This window comes from Entelurus aequoreus, linkage group LG13 (assembly GCF_033978785.1).
Source record: "Entelurus aequoreus isolate RoL-2023_Sb linkage group LG13, RoL_Eaeq_v1.1, whole genome shotgun sequence".
Classification (NCBI taxonomy): Eukaryota; Metazoa; Chordata; class Actinopteri; order Syngnathiformes; family Syngnathidae; genus Entelurus; species Entelurus aequoreus.
Window position 1 is genome coordinate 65,297,573 of NC_084743.1, and position 18,618 is coordinate 65,316,190.

The window sequence follows — 18,618 nt, forward strand, 5'->3', positions numbered from 1 at the left end:
AGTAGGCTAAAGTTAAATTATTTAGTATGCACTAATTAAAGGGGCAGAGCTTTAAGAGACATTTTAGCTTTCATATTTTTATAAGATATATTTTTTGTAAGAACCACAATTAATAAATATATTTCAGTGAATAATTATTATAATAATACATTTGTTGCAGGGGATGATTACTATGTGCAGAATAAACCACATGATGTTATTAGTACATATGTTGAGGAAAATAGAAGGGGGACACATATTCTGGGGGCACATAAATATGCTAAAAAAAAAAAACCTTCTAACTAGTGATGTGTAATACCACTGATTTTCTTTCTGATCCAAAGTAAAATTCCGGCTGGTATCGGCAATACCGATACGTGTGCAAAAATACTGCTAAAATGTAAAAAATTGTGTATTTTTAAAGAATGACATATCGACCTAAAGACAGTAAAAATTTAAGAAATGGATTGTAATGGAAAAAAAGGAGAAATTATTAATTAATATTATTATACTTAGTCACCTATAACACAAATGTTTGTCTTTAAATACATATATATATACAAAGAAAATGGATGGATGGACGGATATATATATTAGGGCTGCAACAACTAATCGATTAAATCGATTAAAATCGATTATAAAAATAGTTGGCGATTAATTTAGTCATCGATTCGTTGGATCTATGATGCGCATGCGCAGAGGCTACTTTTTATATGTAATTTTTTTTTTTTATAAACCTTTATTTATAAACTGCAACATTTACAAACAGCTGTGAAACAATAATCAAAATAAGTATGGTGCCAGTATGCTGGGTTTTTTTTTCAATAAAATACTGGAAAGGATAGAAATGTAGTTTGTCTGTTTCATCCGATTATTAATCGATTAATCGAAGTAATAATCGACAGATTAATCGATTATCAAATTAGTTGTTAGTTGCAGCCCTAATATATATATATATATATATATATATATATATATATATATATATATATATATATATATATATATATATATATATATATATATATACAAACGTTTACTGAGTGTTGTTAAAAGGAAAGGCCATGCAACACAGTGGTCAAAATGCCCCTGTGCAATGTGTTGCTGCCATTAAATTCTAAGTTAATGATTTGCAAAAAACATTAAATATTTTGTCTTTGCACATGTATTCAATTGAATATAAATTGAAAAGGATTTGCAAAACCATGGTTATTCAGTTTTTATTTACGATTTACACAACGTGCCAACTTCACTGGTTTTGGGTTTTGTACATATTCAGTCTATACTTCACGCTGTCTCCTGGTGGTTGTGTTACTTAGAGATCCCAAACACATTAGAACGGTAATCAGCAATTTTCAGGCCGATTTCCAATACAGCGGGATGAAAGTGTTTGAGCAGCGTGTAACATCGACCTTTGCTAGCATGCTGGTTGAGATAGGATGATTGAATCTGCTGAGTGGGATAGTGGCACACAGCCTGAATAATGTCAATCACAGAACACAGAGATTGATGAACGATTGTTGTCTGAACGTCTGTGTTGGCCGGGTTTATGCGTAAATTCGCACTTTAACCTCTCTCACAAACACTAGAGATTAGCGCTACTTAGTAGTTGGCAGTTTGCTGAATGTTCTGAATCTCATGAAGTCTTAACTTTAGGACCCGGTAAATGTCGCTCATTACTGGATATCAAGTCACTAAAGGCGTGGGTATGAATGGCGACCATCACTCCACAATTGGAATATGGGCACGGTACACAAGAGAAAGGCCCTTTTCAGAAAAAAAGTGTAGTTTGCATACTTACCTATTTGTGTGAAAGCAAACAAGTACAACTGGAAGCAAACGGTTGTATTGTATCTAATGGTATGGCACGGTATAAGCCCACCATGAGTTTTGGACGATTTTAGTGAAAGGGTACGTTGGTAATGGCAGATTAAAGGTGCTGTTTGCAACTTCCTCACAGTTACATTTTTCAAACCAAATAAATATAACAAGAACACCACCGGCTAGCTTATGTTACCACTGGTGGTTTAACAGAACACATTTGTTCATACTTGCCAACCTTGAGACCTCCGATATCGGGAGGTGGGGGGGGGGGGGGGGGGGGGCGGGGGGGGCGTGGCTAAGGGCGTGGTTAAGAGGAGAGTATATTTACAGCTAGAATTCACCAAATCAAGTATTTCATATATATATATATATAATATATGTATATATATATATATGTAATATATATATATACATATATATATATGAAATACTTGACTTTCAGTGAATTCTAGCTACATATATATATATATATATATATATATATATATATATATATATATATATATATATATATATATATATATTAATTTTTTTTATTTTTTTTAATTTATTTTTATTTTATTATACATATAAAAAAAATATTTGAATTTCAGTGTTCTGCAGGCTATCCAGTAGATGGCAGTATTGTCCTGTTTAAGAGTGTCACAACATTGCTGTTTACTGCAGACGAACTGCTTTACGGTAGACTAAACGTGACTGCTGTTGTTGTCAATGTTGTGTGTTGTTACCGCGCTGGGAGGACGTTAATGAAACTGCCTAACAATAAACCCACATAAGAAACCAAGAACTCTCTCTCATTGTTGTGCACTCTACTCTCTAAAAGCCGTAGATGTTATGACGTCATTGGGCAGACAAGCTGTTTATATTGTGGGAAAGCGGACGTGAGAACGGCTGTCCCCACTCAGGTTCGTATTGAGCTGGAGGGGGCGTGGCCTCCAGCTCCGGCTGAATACCGGGAGTTTGTCGGGAGAAAATCTCTGCCGGGAGGTTATCGGGAGAGGCGTTGAATACCGGGATTCTCCCGCTAAAAACGGGAGGGTTGGCAAGTTTGCATTTGTTTGACAATTGCCTATTGCCTCTATTTTTCAATTGCCTGACATCGCATGGACAAAGATAAAACCTTCTGGAGGAAAGTTCTGTGGTCAGATGAAACAAAAATGTTGCTGTTTGGTCATACCCAGCAATATGTTTGGAGGAGAAAAGGTGAAGCCTTTAATCCCAGGAACACCATGCTACCATCAAGCATGGTGGTGGTAGTATTATGCTCTGGGCCTGTTTTGCTGCCAATGGAACTGGTGCTTTACAGAGAGTAAATGGGACAATGAAAAAGGAGGATTACCTCCAAATTCTTCAGGACAACCTAAAATCATCAGCCTGGAGGTTGGGTCTTGGGCGCAGTTGGGTGTTCCAACAGGACAATGACCCCAAACACACGTCAAAAGTTGTAAAGGAATGGCTAAATCAGGCTAGAATGAAGGTTTTAGAATGGCCTTCCCAAAGTCCCCACTTAAACATGTGGACAATGCTGAAGAAACAAGTCCATGTCAGAAAACCAACAAATTTAGCTGAACTGCACCAATTTTGTCAAGAGGAGTGGTCAAAAATTCAACCAGAAGCTTGCCAAAAGCTTGTGGATGGCTACCAAAAACGCCTTCTTGCAGTGAAACTTGCCAAGGGACATGTAACCAAATATTAACATTGCTGTATGTATACTTTTGACTCAGCAGATTTGGTCACATTTTCAGTAGACCCATAATAAATTCATAAAAGAACCAAACTTCATGAATGTTTTTTGTGACCAACAAGTATGTGCTCCAATCACTCTATCACAAAAAAATAAGTTGTAGAAATTATTGGAAACTCAAGACGGCCATGACATTATGTTCTTTACAAGTGTATGTACACTTTTGACCACGACTGTATATGTTATATTTTATATTGCTGCTATGGTAGATTTTTTTGTCTACTTTATACCTTTTCGCCCTCTTTTTGTGCCCTTGTGTGCATTATCCTTTCCATCCTTTGTAACTGAGCTACAGTGTGGAACAATTTCCATTGTGGATCAATAATGTTTGTCTAAGTCTAAGTCTAAAAACAGTCCAAGAGAAGCAACAAACAACTTGCAGTCATGTTCTTGTTAAGATAGAGTACACATTTAATGACAGATAATGCCAGCTATCCAAATTGCTATTATTAGCTAACAACACCTAAAGCTAATTAGGGCTGCAACAACTAATCGATTAAATCGATTAAAAAATTGTTGGCGATTAATTTAGTCATCGATTCGTTGGATCTATGCTATGCGCATGCGCAGAGGCAATATTTTTTATTTTATTTTTGTATTTATTTTAATTATAATTTTTTTTTATAAACCTTTATTTATAAACTGCAACATGTACAAACAGCTGAGGAACAATAATCAAAATAAGTATGGTGCCAGTATGCTGTTTTTTTCCCCAATAAAATACTGGAAGGATAGAAATGTAGTTTGTCTCTTTTATCCGATTATTAATCGAAGTAATAATCGACAGATTAATCGATTATCAAATGAATCGTTAGTTGCAGCCCTAAAGCTAATGTGCGTGCATGTGTTACGTACGTACATACGTAGTTACGTCATTACGTCCTAGAAGCCGAAAGAGGGCAGGATATAATGCATAAAATACATTGGAAAGTTGGCGCCCTCTAGACATCTGTGTAAATGTTGCAAACAGCCCCTTTAATGCTTTTTAATGCAGATCACAAAAGCTGATCCCCTCTGCCAAATCCTTTATTTTTGGGTCCCCGGTTGACACAGGCGGTTGGCACCTAACTGTGTATTTGCATACACAGTGTGGAGCCACTCCCCTGAGCTAATAATAGTAATCACCTCCATTATAGCACATAAACTGCATTCCTTAGTATCTTGTGTCATTATCACTGGCTAAACATGTTAGCCAGGAGCCGTCATGTAAATCACTAAGCCAGCCGCTAAGACAGCTTGAAACAAGGCGATAAATACAGTAAGTGGTTAGTGAACTTTAGGTCACGCTCTCAGTATCATGCTTCAAACCCCGCTTTGAAAAGCTGTGCACTACAAAACGTGCTCATTGTAGCCATTAATCCTGACTTCCTTATTTTGATTTCCTAAAAAAAAAAAATCAGCACAAATTGCTGCATTATATTTCGTTTTGTAGGTTCAGGAGTTTTATATATTGTACGGTTTTACGGTATACAGGTACTAATAAAGTCCTGAGGTAATAAAGAATTAAAAACATTACTATACTGTAGGGCTGGGCGATATATCGATATACGCGATATAACGCGGGTTTGTCTCTGTGCGATATAGAAAATGACTATATCATAAAAATTAGAGTATACGTTCTCACGCAGTTGCTTTTAGCTGCGGGCATTACACTGCATGCGTTTCCCACTCTTTTCTTGTCTCTCCTTCACACAGAGACTTAAAACAAGCGCAAAAAATAAATAAAGTTTATGAATTTGAACATCAAATATCTTGTCTTTGTAGTGCATTCAATTGAATATGGGTTGAAAAGGATTTGCAAATCATTGTATTCCGTTTATATTTACATCTAACACAATTTCCCAACTCATATGGAAACGGGGTTTGTACATACGTCACGTGTGCAACGTCACACGCTCCCGCGGAGCAGACAGATAGCAACATGGTAACGTTAGCTGTGCTTCTAACGGTGCGGTGCGGGTGGTAATACGAGAGAGAGAAGGTGCGAATCTGGTAACAGATGAAGGAAGAATTAATTCCCAGGAAAAACAGCACGGGGTCCATCGACTGGCGGTGGTTTGGCTTCAAGCGGGAATATGTTGAACAATTAAGCGGCAAAAGCACCACTGCAAAGCACCACACAAAAAATTAGCACCACTGCTAATGTAGCATCATTTGAAAAGTCACCCGCTAGAGAATAAGGAGTGCTTGAAACTCCGCATGTCAACATCTCCGTTCGGTGCCACACACACAAAATGCCGAAGCAACTATTTCCAGATCAACACCGTATGAAAAAAATAGTCAACAACAGAAGGAGATAACGTCCGCAGGAACCTACCACATAGTGAAGGACATACACTATTTGATTTCCTATTATTCAGCTCATTTTTATTTGACACTTATTGAAATATCTTGTGTGACATCATGCACAAAAGTGCACTCATAGCTTGTTTTAAAATGTCTCTGACAATCTTGCACTTTCTGTTTTGAAATGACATGAATGTTTGTGCCACTGCTTAATAACTGTTCAATAAATACAGTTTTGGTAAATTGACTTAGTTGTGATTTCCCCCTCTGCATGAAAGTTTAAAATAAGCATATATTAATGCAGTATGAACAAGAGTGTTTTAATGTAGACACATAGAATCATCATACTGCTGTGATTATATGCATCAAGTGTTCATTCAAGGCTAAGGCAAAATGTCGAGATATATATCGTGTATCGTGACGTGGCCTAAAAATATTGAGATATTAATAAAATGCCATATCGCCCAGCCCTACTATACTGCTTTTGAAAATGGTAAATGGGATGTACTTGTATAGCGCTTTTCTACCTTTTTTTTAAGGAACTCCAGTGTTTCCCATAAACTGCCAAGATACCTGTGGCGGTGGGGGCGTGGCCATGGGCGGGACTATGGGCGTGGTCACCATGACATCATCGAGTCATTTGCATAATTTACTACAATGATATGATTTTCTCTAAAAAGGCTCAAAAAATGTATACTTACTAATTAATAATAACAGTTTTGTTTTAAACGTCCATCCATCCATCCATTTTACAATATAATTACAACACTTTATGTACATATTTATATACAGATTTGAACAATAAGTTATTCACTGAAATATATTTATTAATTGTGGTTCTTACAAAAAATATATCTTATAAAATATAAAAGCTAAAATGTCTCTTAAAGCTCTGCCCCTTTAATTAGTGCATACTAAATAATTTAACTTTAGCCTGCTACTACAACCATATTATTTACCAGCAACATAAAGTGAAACAGAGGCAGAGGTGTCCTTCCACAGTCAGTAACAAATAAACAGAAAACAGTAGTGGTCAAATACAAATAAGGCAACAAGAGAAGTATCCTACACTTCTCTTTTGTAAAGTAAATCTGAACAGCCTATATGGGCATCTACATCAACTATATGATTTGCCTGAGAAGCTGGACAGGACAAAAAAAATATATATATATATATTTTTTTTATTTTTATTTGTGGCGGACGTAATTCTTTCGTGGCGGGCCGCCACAAATAAATGAATGTGTGGGAAACACTGAACTCAAAGCGCTTTGACACTATTTCCACTTTCACCCATTCACATACACACATTCACACACTGATGGCGGGAACTGCCATGCACGGCGTTAACCAGGCCCATCAGGAGCAAGGGTGAAGTGTCTTGCTCAAGGACACAACGGACGTGACTAGGATGGTAGAAGGTGGGGATTGAACCAGTAACCCTCAGATTGCTGGCACGGCCACTCTCCCAACTTCGCCACGCCGAATAACAAAAATGACATTTTTTTCCCCCCATCGACATGATGTTAGTCAACACACGCACACAGCAATTGCAATCAGAAACAGTGTAAAGACAAAAGAGGGCGAATGGACATATTTTGCCTTTAAAGTAGGGCTGGGCAATATGGCCTTTTTTTAATATCTCGATATTTTTAGGCTATATCACGATACACGATATATATCTCGATATTTTGCCTTAGCCTTGAATGAACACTTGATGCATATAATCACAGCAGTATGATGATTCTATGTGTCTACATTAAAACATTCTTGTTCATACTGCATTAATATATGCTCATTTTAAACTTTCATGCAGAGAGGGAAATCACAACTAAGTCAATTGACCAAAACTGTATTTATGAAACAGTTATGAAGCAGTGGCACAAACATTCATGTCATTTCCAAACAGAAAGTGCAAGATCGTCAGAGACATTTTAAAACAAGCTATGAGTGCACTTTTGTGCATGATGTCACTAAGATGACATATCAAAACAACACTAAATTAAAGTGCACTTTTTGTACAGAACGCCACTACAATAGTTTAAAACAAATAAAATGCACTTTTGTGCATGATTGCGAGCTACCAGTCGATCGCGGAGGGTGTGTCAGTCGTTTGCCAGCCAGGCATTAAAAAAATAGTCCTAAAAATGAGCGACCATAAATCTTCACTATGACGTCACTTTCGTCACTTGATTGGCATTCACGGCACCGAGGGTCTTGTGAGATGACGCTGGCTGCTGCCAGCTCATAATTAAGAAAAAATTACCGACAGGAAGACGAGAAACACTTTTTATTTCAACAGACTCTGGCGCCGTACCTGTCGTCAAAACTCCAAAGACCGACTGCACAGTTCCTGCCTTCACAATAATATTAGCCTGCGCTAAGAGTCTCAGAAATCTGGCGTGCACAAGCTAGCAAGCTACGGAGTTTGCCGTCAACGTATTTCTTCAGTGGTGCTAATTTTTGTAGCAACGCTTTTGCCGCATAATTGTTCAACATCTTCCCGCTTGAAGCCAAACCACCGCCAGACGATTGACCCTGTGCTGTTTTTCTTGGGAATTAATTCTTCCTTCATTTGTTACCAGATTCGCACCTTCTCTCTCTCGTATTACCACTCGCACCGCACCGTTAGCATCACAGCTAACGTTACCATGTCGCTACCTGTCTGCTCCGCGGGAGCGTGTGACGTTGCACACGCGACGTATGTAAGAAGGTGCGCTTGTTTTAAGTCTCTGTGAGAAGGAGAGACAAGAAAGAGTGAGAAATGCATGCAGTGTAATGCCCGCAGCTAAAAGCAACTGCGTGAGAACGTATACTCGAATATCACAATATGGTCATTTTCTATATCGCAAAGAGACAAACCCGCGATATATCGAGTATATCGATGTATCACCCAGCCCTAGTTACTTGCGATTGCAATCAGAAATAGTGTAAAGACAAAAGAGGGAGAATGGACATATTTTGCCTTTAAGCTAACAATATAAGGGGGAGCTATAAACATCGAAGCCCTGCTCTGCAAGTGGTACTTAAAACATAGCTAGCTAGAAGCTGAAACATTTACAATTATTATTGATGATCAGAATGATCAGCATACAACCCTGATCAGAACTACTTGCCATACAAGTTTTCATCTTGTTGAATGTTAGGACAATACATCGGACATTTTCGCCTCTTCTAAAGTGAAAGGATGCAAAAGTCACTTACTTGCACGGATGACTTTTTTTATGGTTATGGCCAGTTAGTGTTCTGTGATGCAAGTGTGTCGATGCAAGTGAATTAGCTGCTCCAGTTACTTTGCCATCAATACAGTGACGCTAATAGCGCTGTAGTTGTAGCCTAATGGGCAGAACATTCTATTCGGCCTTCCTGTCTCGGGGAAAGTGTGGCAAGGTGCCAGGGTCAAAATGCCCATTTAAATAGGCTTTTGTCTTGAAATGGAAATTGAAACAAATCCAAGGTAGCCCTCTAGGGGACGTCATACAAAGTAAGCATCTGTTTGTAACCCAACATTTTCACATCCAATACATGTTGAGGGAGCATAATTCCGGGTGTGTTTTACTGCTTTTAATAAACTGAACTCTGACACATATCCGGTGCTTGATGTCGTTGATTCAGAAAAGATGATGGCAGACCAGCAGGGTCTGCTTAGCAGCTATTAATTTCAAACTAATAACACGGCAGCACGGACACATGCGCCAATATCAAAGCTCTAAAAAAAAGTCACAAAAGTGGGTACATTTCCGACATTGGATTTTTTTTTATGACAGTATAACAAACAAATTTAATGTGAGGGACTTTTATTACAGAAGAATCGTCATTTTGGCATCTATGCCTGGAGCTTATATGTTCTACCCGTCCAAACGCTAGAAAAAATGGAAACCAGGGATGTGCATGTACAAGCCAGTCCCCCCCACAAGAGGAGGATAGAGAAAAAGAAGGAACCTATTGACAACGCCTGAATAAAAATGTTGGACTCGCGCAAAGCTCTTCGGGTAATCCTCTACTATACATGGAAATATCCGCTAGGGCTGTACAATTAATCAAATTTTGATTTCGATTATGGCTTCTCATGATCATCAAAATTTAATAATCGGGGGGGAAAAAAACGCTTAATGGGCCGTGCGTTAAGCATGCAAATTCCATGAAGGTGAAACGGTTGAGTGACGGAAAGAGTGGAGAAAAAGACGTCTACTAGAAGTTTGGAATCTCGTAATGTTTACTACTTTTTATTTGACACGGCGCTAATTAATGATTACTAAACTCAACAAAAAAAGTAGGGCATAGGATTTCCGTATTGAAGCAACCGTGGACAGAGTCACAAAATTGGCCAATAAGACAGAATCCGTTGATAAACGCAAAACAATATCAGGGATATTGACATAAATGTGACTGAATTGCTGTTATTGTGAGAAAAAGTCACATTTATTTGGGAAAATAATGTGTCCGGGAATGCTCATTCAGCCCCGAAACATGTCTTAAACTAAACAATGTCGATACAGTCACTCAAAACAGCGACAAAACTACGAAGCCAAAGCTATCAAGAACAATCCATACACCCACAACACATCTCATCTGTTTGTGTTGTTGTGAACGACATCATCGATGTAACATCAATGTACAAACAAAAAAGTATAGCAGCCACAACTTGAGAGTCCTCGGCCTCCAGTCCTTTCTTTACTCGTCAAGCTGAGAAAAACAGCACAGCACACTTCACGCTTCAAAATAATAGCGCGGTGCGCCACATCCGGTCTGACGGTTTTTCATTCCAAAAACAAGAACTAACCAAATACTGCAAGAAAAGGGACTGATGAAAAATAATTGTACATACATAGTGTGTTGTGCTAAAATAAATACAGTCAAACTAAATCATTAAATAAACTGTCATTGAAATTCGGGGTGGCATGGCGTAGTGGGTAGAGCACCCGTGTCAGAAACCCGAGGGTTGCAGGTTCGCTCCCCGCCTCTTACCATGCCGTTGTGTCCTTGGGCAGGACACTTCACCCTTGCCCCCGGTGCCACTCACACCGGTGAATGAATGTTGAATGAATGATAGGTGGTGGTCGGAGGGGCCGTAGGCGCAAATTGGCAGCCACGCTTCCGTCAGTCTACCCCAGGGCAGCTGTGGCTACGAAAGTAGCTTACCACCACCAGGTGTGAATAAATGATGGGTTTTTAACATGTAAAGCGACTTTGGGTACTTAGAAAAGCGCTATATAAAATCCCAGGTATTATTAAATTAAAGTGCAAATAAAAATACAGCTTCCCCACGTTGGTCATAAGTTTTGCGCTTAAGAAACTTCTCTATGACTTTAGCTCCAGATGTTTTCTGTCTGTTTGAGATGGGCATTACTGCCACAAGCGGTGGAAAAGTGGAACTGAGTAACGCTGAGGCCCCTACGGACCACAACTAAAAAACAGGTATTTTTAGAGGCTATTTAAAGCAGTGTTTTTCAACCTTTTTTGAGCAAAGACAATTTTTGCGTTGAAAAGATCCGGAGGCACACCACCAGCAGAAATCATAAAAAAACAGTTGACAGTAAAAAGTCGTTGTCGCAATTGTTGGGTATGACTTTAAACCATAACCAAGCATGCATCACTACAGCTCTTGTCTCAAAGTAGGTGTACTGTCACCACCTGTCACATCACCTGAGTTTTTTGCTGTTTTCCTGTGTGTAGTGTTTTAGTTCTTGTCTTGCGCTCCTATTTTGGTGTTTTTTTCTTTTTTGGGGGTCTTTTCTTGTAGTAGCGATATTTCCCGCATTTACTTTGTTTTAGCAATCAAGAATATTTCTTTTTTTTATCCTTCTTTGTGGGGACATTGTTGATTGTCATGTCATGTTCGGATGTACATTGTGGACGCCGTCTTTGCTCCACAGTAAGTCTTTGCTCCACAGTAAGTCTTTGCTGTCGTCCAGCATTCTGTTTTTCTTTCGTTTGTAGCCAGTTCAGTTTTAGTTTCGTTCTGCATAGCCTTCCTTAAGCTTCAATGCCTTTTCTTAAGGGCACTCACCTTTTGTTTATTGTTGGTTTAAGCATTAGACACTTTTTTACCTGCACGCTCCCTCCCGCTGTTTCCGACATCTACAAAGCAATTAGCTACCGGCTGCCCCCTACTGATATGGGAGAGTATTACACGGTTACTCTGCCGAACTCTAAACGGCACCGACACTCAACAACAGCACATAATTTGCAGACTATAATTACTGGTTTGCAAAAAATATTTTTAACCCAAATAAGTAAAATTTGATAATCTCCCACGGCACACCAGACTGTATTTCACGGCACACTGGTGTCCGCGGCACAGTGGTTGAAAAACACTGCTTTAAAGGGTGCTTGCGGCCCAACAATAAGCCCCTGGCCCTAGGGTTAAGAAACACTGCTCAATACACAAGTATTTCCAAAATGTTTTTGACAAAAACTTGGCTTCAAACCACAGTGAGGTGATTTCAAACCCAGGCTATTTAACTAATTTGTTTTGTTGGTCGGGCTCCTCCCTTCGCTATTATTCTTATTTTGTATATTCTTGAGAACAAGCGTCCTATGCAATGTTTGTCTGTTTGTTTTGTCGGGGTGAAGACATTCTGGAAAAAAAGTGGGGGAGGAGTGCTCTGCTGATTTTAAGAACCTACTGCACAAAAAAAAGTTAGTCAAAGATCATCTATATGACGGTGCTCTAGTATTTGTAGGAATCTGCTACAAAACTGTTATAGTATGTTTTATGTAATATGTTATGGTATATTTGGTTTTTGAACTGACCTTAGCACTTCCGGTGTTAATCCGCCAGTTGAATTGCCCTGTTTAAACCCCATTTGCCCTTCCTCCTTAATGACAACAAACAAAGATTTTTTTGGTCGGTTAAATAAATTCATAATATGAACGTCGCACATTTGGGCCTACGGGCAGAGACTACACCCAGGTGTGTGTGTTTGTGTCTCGTCAAAGAAGCAATGCAACCGCACTCATTCCCAGGAGTGAGCTTGCAAAACCCAGACCTGCACTCAATCCACTTAACTCTCAGTTGAGCTCCTTGCTAAAACCTAACCTGTTTGTCTAAGTTCAGAAAGCACCTCAGGGCTGAAGCCACGTTCTGTGTTTGAGGGGACACGCATCAGAACGGCGTGATTACAGCTGACGTCATGTCCTGCGCTAAATGCATATTAATATCTTTTAGGGATGCAACAATTAATCGGCTATAAATAAGCTTTGATTTATAAAACATATAACATTTTGGTGTTGTTTACTTGAGTCATATTGCAGTCTACACGTATCTCTCATGTGTGACTGCTATCATATTGCAGTCTACACTAGGGCTGCAACCAACAACTAATTTGATAATCGATTAATCTGTCGATTATTACTTCGATTAATCAATTAATAATCGGATAAAAGAGACAAACTACATTTCTATCCTTTCCAGTATTTTATTGGAAAAAAAACGGCATACTGGCACCATACTTATTTTGATTATTGTTTCTCAGCTGTTTGTAAATGTTGCAGTTTATAAATAAAGGTTTATAAAAAAAAATAAAAAATTTTTTTTTAAAACATAGCGTAGATCAAACGAATCGCTGACTAAATTAATCGCCAACTATTTTTATAATCGATTTTAATCGATTTAATCGATTAGTTTTTGCAGCCCTAGTCTACACATATCTCTTATGTGTGACTGCCATCTACTGGCCACATTTATAATTTCACCATGTACCAAATAAAATAGCTTTGAGGTCGGTAAGCACAACCAAAATGATTCCGTACATTCGGTTATAAGGCGCGCTGTCGAGTTTTGAGAAAATGAAAGGATTTTAAGTGCGCCTCAAGTCTGAAAAATATGTTAACCTTGTTTATGTATTTAAAAAAATTTTTTAAATAGCAGCAATAGAAACAAACAACAAAACTCAAAATCTAGCTCAGTCTACACGTATCTCTTGTGTGTGGCTGCCATCTACTGGTCACGCTTATCATTTCACCATGTACCAAATAAAATAGCTTTGAGGTTGGTAAGCACAACCAAAATTATTCCGTACATTAGGCGCACCGGGTTATAAGGCGCACTGTCGAGTTTTGAGAAAATTAAAGGGTTTTAAGTGCGCCTTATAGTCCGAAAAATATGGTAACCTTGTTTATGTATTTAAAAAAAAAAAAAAAGTTAAAATAGCAGCAATAAAAACAAACAACAAAACACAAAATCTAACTCTCTCAAAAGGAAACAAGCATTTTGTGATGAATGTTTAAAAAGCTGCACTCTGGTATATTGATTATTGATTAACTCCTGGCAGTTTTAGCACAGACTGAGTGTATAGAATTATATAATTGATTAGTTCTTAACATGTTAGCTATTTACCGTATTTTTCGGAGTATAAGACGCTCCGGAGTATAAGTCGCACCGGCCGAAAATGCATAACAAAGAAGGAAAAAAACATATATAAGTCGCACTGGAGTACAAGTCGCGTTTTTGGGGGAAATTTATTTGATAAAACCCAACACCAAGAATAGACATTTGAAAGGCAATTTAAAATAAATAAAGAATAGTGAACAACAGGCTGAATAAGTGTATGTTATATGAGGCATAAATAACCAACTGAGAACGTGCCTGGTATGTTCACGTAACATATTATGGTAAGAGTCATTCAAATAACTATAACATATAGAACATGCTATACGTTTACCAAACAATCTGTCACTCCTAATCGCTAAATCCCATGAAATCTTATACGTCTAGTCTCTTACGTGAATGAGCTAAATAATATTATTTGATATTTTACGGTAATGTGTTAATAATTTCACACATAAGTCGCTCCTGAGTATAAGTCGCACCCCCGGCCAAACTATGAAAAAAACTGCGACTTATAGTCCGAAAATGAGTTTGAAGTGTTAGCATAGCCGAGCCTATGTAGCCGAGCGAGTCAGTCAAGCATGGATAGCGGGCGTCGGCGGTCGAAAGTGTGGCTTTATTTTACTAAAAAAAATGAAATATCGGCTAAATATAACACGTGCGACAGGACTGTTTCGTGCTTAGGAGGGTGCACGTCGAACATGATGAAGCGCCTCCGAGTTCATGAAGTACGAATATATGCATGTCCCGTCTTCGACGCGTTGCGCCGACCGTCCTCCTCCTGCTGTCAGATCTCGCTTTCTCCTATTTATGCGTTCAAGCTTCTTCCACACCCAGCGAACGTGTATTTTCCACAGCAGGAGACACTATCTGTCCAGAACGCTCACGCATCCTGCCTGAGAAGGCGGATATGGTCATTTTCCTAAACAAGAACTGTCTCTGATTTTATACTGTACCTGCTGCTAATCTGGACTGGGTTTTGCAAGTTGTTTCTTATTGTTTATTTGATTTTCTGCACCAGGTTAGCCCATCAGTGGGAGCACGGTAACATTTTTAAGTACCTGCAGCATCATACACTTGTGTGTGTAAATGTGTTTTCATGAGGTTTCCTGCAGCATCATACACTCGTGTGTGTAAATGTGTTTTCATGAGGTTTTCAAAAATAAAGCTCTCTTGAGGAAAGTGTACCCCTGTGAAAATGTATTTATAATATTTATATTCAAGTTCATAGATTTGATATTTATATTCTAGTTGAAAACAGCCCTGTGAGGAATTTATAGTAAAATTCATAAAAAGTGAATAGAATTAAAATTGATGGAGAATGTCAGACTATTTCATTCAGAAAGACTGTATGTAGGTTAGCTAGCTCATTTAAAATATCCAAAACTTTTTTTTGACCCTGCCTCTTAAAAGAATCGGAATTGAGAATCGTCAGGAATCGAAACAAAGAATCGGAATCGTTCGAATTCAAACGATACCCAACCCTAGCTGTAGCCCTAATGTCTATATTTTCTCTTCACTTTGTGGGTGTACTTGAGCACTTTTCAAATAGTTAGCTCTGCTGTGAGGCGTTTAGGGGGCGTCGTAAAAGGGAAGGGGCTACCTTAAAGTGTTTGTATAAATGCTAAAAAAAAATACATTTTGTAAATGAACTCAAGTTGTAAAATTGCTTTAAGCTGATCTGTGACAAAATTCCTGAAATAAATTAATTGAGAACCAATGGGAAGTTAGTGGAAATACTTCCACGACGAAAAGAAATGCAGTTTGTCACGATGCTGACGTTCCAAAGCGTCAACAGATCACATTCGGCGGGCATAAAGTGCGAGAAAAGGAGAGAAAAAAAGTCATGTTTCGGACCAACCAAGGTCGATGTTTACCTTGGAGCTGCGCCGACAGAGACTCCTGGTGCTGCTGGTACTTGAGCGCCATGGCCTCGGTCCTCTTCAGCTGCGAGTGCACCTCGTAGTGGATCATTCCCCCGTACATCAGCCCGCAGACCACCGTGCCCAGCAGGAGACACTGGAAGATCCTCCGCTGCCTTCGCGAACAAACGCCGTTTCCCATGTCGGACCCCTCCCCGCCTCCTGTGCGAGTAAACCCCGTCTTCGCTGCTGGAAACTTCCCGACTCAACTTTCTCACTCGTTCCCTCAATTCAGGAACATTTCCCCTCCTCCGCGAAACTAAACCCCGTGTGGCGTGAACATTACTTCGAAGCCATACGCGTCGTAGCTTTCCTCGTTTTATGTTCAAGACGTGAAGTTTTGCGTGGAGAAGAAGGCCTGCACAGCACCTTTAACTTGAGGTACGTGTCATCCCGGTAGGTGCCTGCCAACCAACCGCAACTCTAGCGGAAGTCCCGCCCACTTCCAATAAGTCTTTCATTTCAACCACCCCGCCCCCCGCGAGAATACATTACGCCCATTGGTTGTCAGAAGCGTCAATCAAACAATGACCCTTGGACGTGGGAACTATGTTGCTGTGAATTGGATTTACACAGTATGAAAAACATTTTTAAAAGGAATTGTATATTATTGGCTAACTTTTATATTCATAAATGTAAGTTTGTCAATACCCGACCTGTTTTTTGTGCCTTTAAAAAAAGAATTAGATCTCTCCTTTAACCCTGTAAGACCCAAATATATAAAAACCTAAAAAAAAATAATAATATTTGAACTTTCAGATGTTGTAGGAGACATTTGATGCAGAAATTGAAGAGTTAAAAAAAATGTTTATGTATGTTTTTAGAGAAATGTTGTAATATTGCAACATTGGGCTTTGATGGGAGCAGAATTTCTGTATTTATACTCATGTTGTATGAACAACTAAGGGTTAATTTGCAGGGTTGATTGCTTACTTAGCCCCATAACGGTATATACCATTAATAATAATCACAAATTAGTTATATTTTTATGAACTCATCTATTACAAATATAAAAAATATGAAACAAGATAAAACTCTTAAAAAAACGCTTTTCCCCCCTCTTTTTTTCTTTTCATGATGTTGGTCATGAAGACTTTCATTGGTGGTGAAAGTCCTAAAAACAGTCCCTGTCATCTGTAAAATGTATACTTTCCATGTATAGAGAAAATACTTCAGGCAGTGATGTAGTGGAGGGAATACAACCTGTTTGAGCCCACTGCAACAAGCCAGCTATTTGACTACCACATTCACCCAGTGTTGTATAATTGCAACAATTATATAACAAGCTCTAAATGAAATTTGATGCATCTGTTCCACAATAACTACATATGTACATGCTCTAGTCATTGTAATAACAACCAAAAAATATATAAAAGACATGTTAATTACTTGAATCTGATGAATCCAGTCCAATAAAACAAATAGATTTTGTTCGAAGGAAACCTTGAGAGGTTGTGTGAGTTCATGGCCAGAAGGCGTGACTTATAAACAAATGTACAATCCAAAAGCCTTGTGAGACTGAACAATAGGACCCAATGACTATGTAAATGTGGTAAAAAAAAAAAAATATATATATATATATATAATAGATTGTCTTTTAGGATGGTTAAAGGTAACGTTGTAATTTTACAACAAGGGGTGTTAAAGGGTTAAAACGCTTTCTACCTCTAACAACCAAAAAGCTGTGAAAACTATGCTGTGTTCCAAATTTGGATTATTTACAGAACTTTAGTTACTTTATTAGTTACTTTATTGAGTTTACAACCCCCCCTGGCGCTGTTTTGTACTGTTTTTGTCCTATTTCTGTACTTGTTTTGATTATTATTATTTCTTGATTGTCCGTCCATCCATCCATCCATCCATCCATCTTCTTCCGCTTATCCGAGGTCGGGTCATGGGGGCAGCAGCCTAAGCAGGGAAGCCCAGACTTCCCTCTCCCCAGCCACTTCGTACAGCTCTTCCCGGGGGATCCCGAGGCGTTCCCAGTGTATGTTGCATAATATAAATAAAGTTTTATAAAATAAAATAAATAAAAAAGTTGTGAATCGTGTACTAACAATAATAATGCATTCACACATAGTAGTCTACAAAATGTGTCATAAATTCTCCCTTCCTTAAATCCAACCTTTTTTGTCCGCCTTCTCCTCCCACATTTATCATTCAAACCATGCCACTTTTAAAATGTCCAACTAATTTATGACAGGCTACCATCTTTTTTGCAAATTAGTCGCACATTTCCAGAAATTCAAAATTTTTTGGGCCATTCTTTTCTATTAAAAATAAGTGTGCCGTTTTTTAAACTTCAACATTTAATAATAATAATAGTAATAGATTTTATTTGTAAAAAAGCACTTTACATTGAGCAAACAACCTCAAAGTGCTACAGTGTATTGAAAATAAATAAATAAATAATAAATAAAAAATAAAAACTAGAACAGCCTAATAGCTAGAACTAGTATGCATATATCTATAAAAAGGCTTTTTTTAAAAGAAGGGTTTTTAAGCCTTTTTTAAAAGCATCCACAGTCTGTGGT

At 38.3% G+C, this 18,618-nt stretch overlaps 1 protein-coding gene across 1 annotated transcript in view; it reads right to left on the bottom strand.

The window, feature by feature from the left end:
* The window catches only part of golim4a (golgi integral membrane protein 4a), a 53,745-nt gene extending 37,245 nt beyond the window's left edge, over window positions 1–16,500 (bottom strand). Inside the window, exon 1 of the mRNA XM_062068172.1 lies at window positions 16,040–16,500. Coding sequence (XP_061924156.1) covers window positions 16,040–16,226 — 187 coding nt within the window. The 5' untranslated portion in view covers window positions 16,227–16,500. The remainder of the gene's footprint in view (window positions 1–16,039) is intronic.
* Between the last annotated feature and the right edge of the window lie 2,118 nt (window positions 16,501–18,618).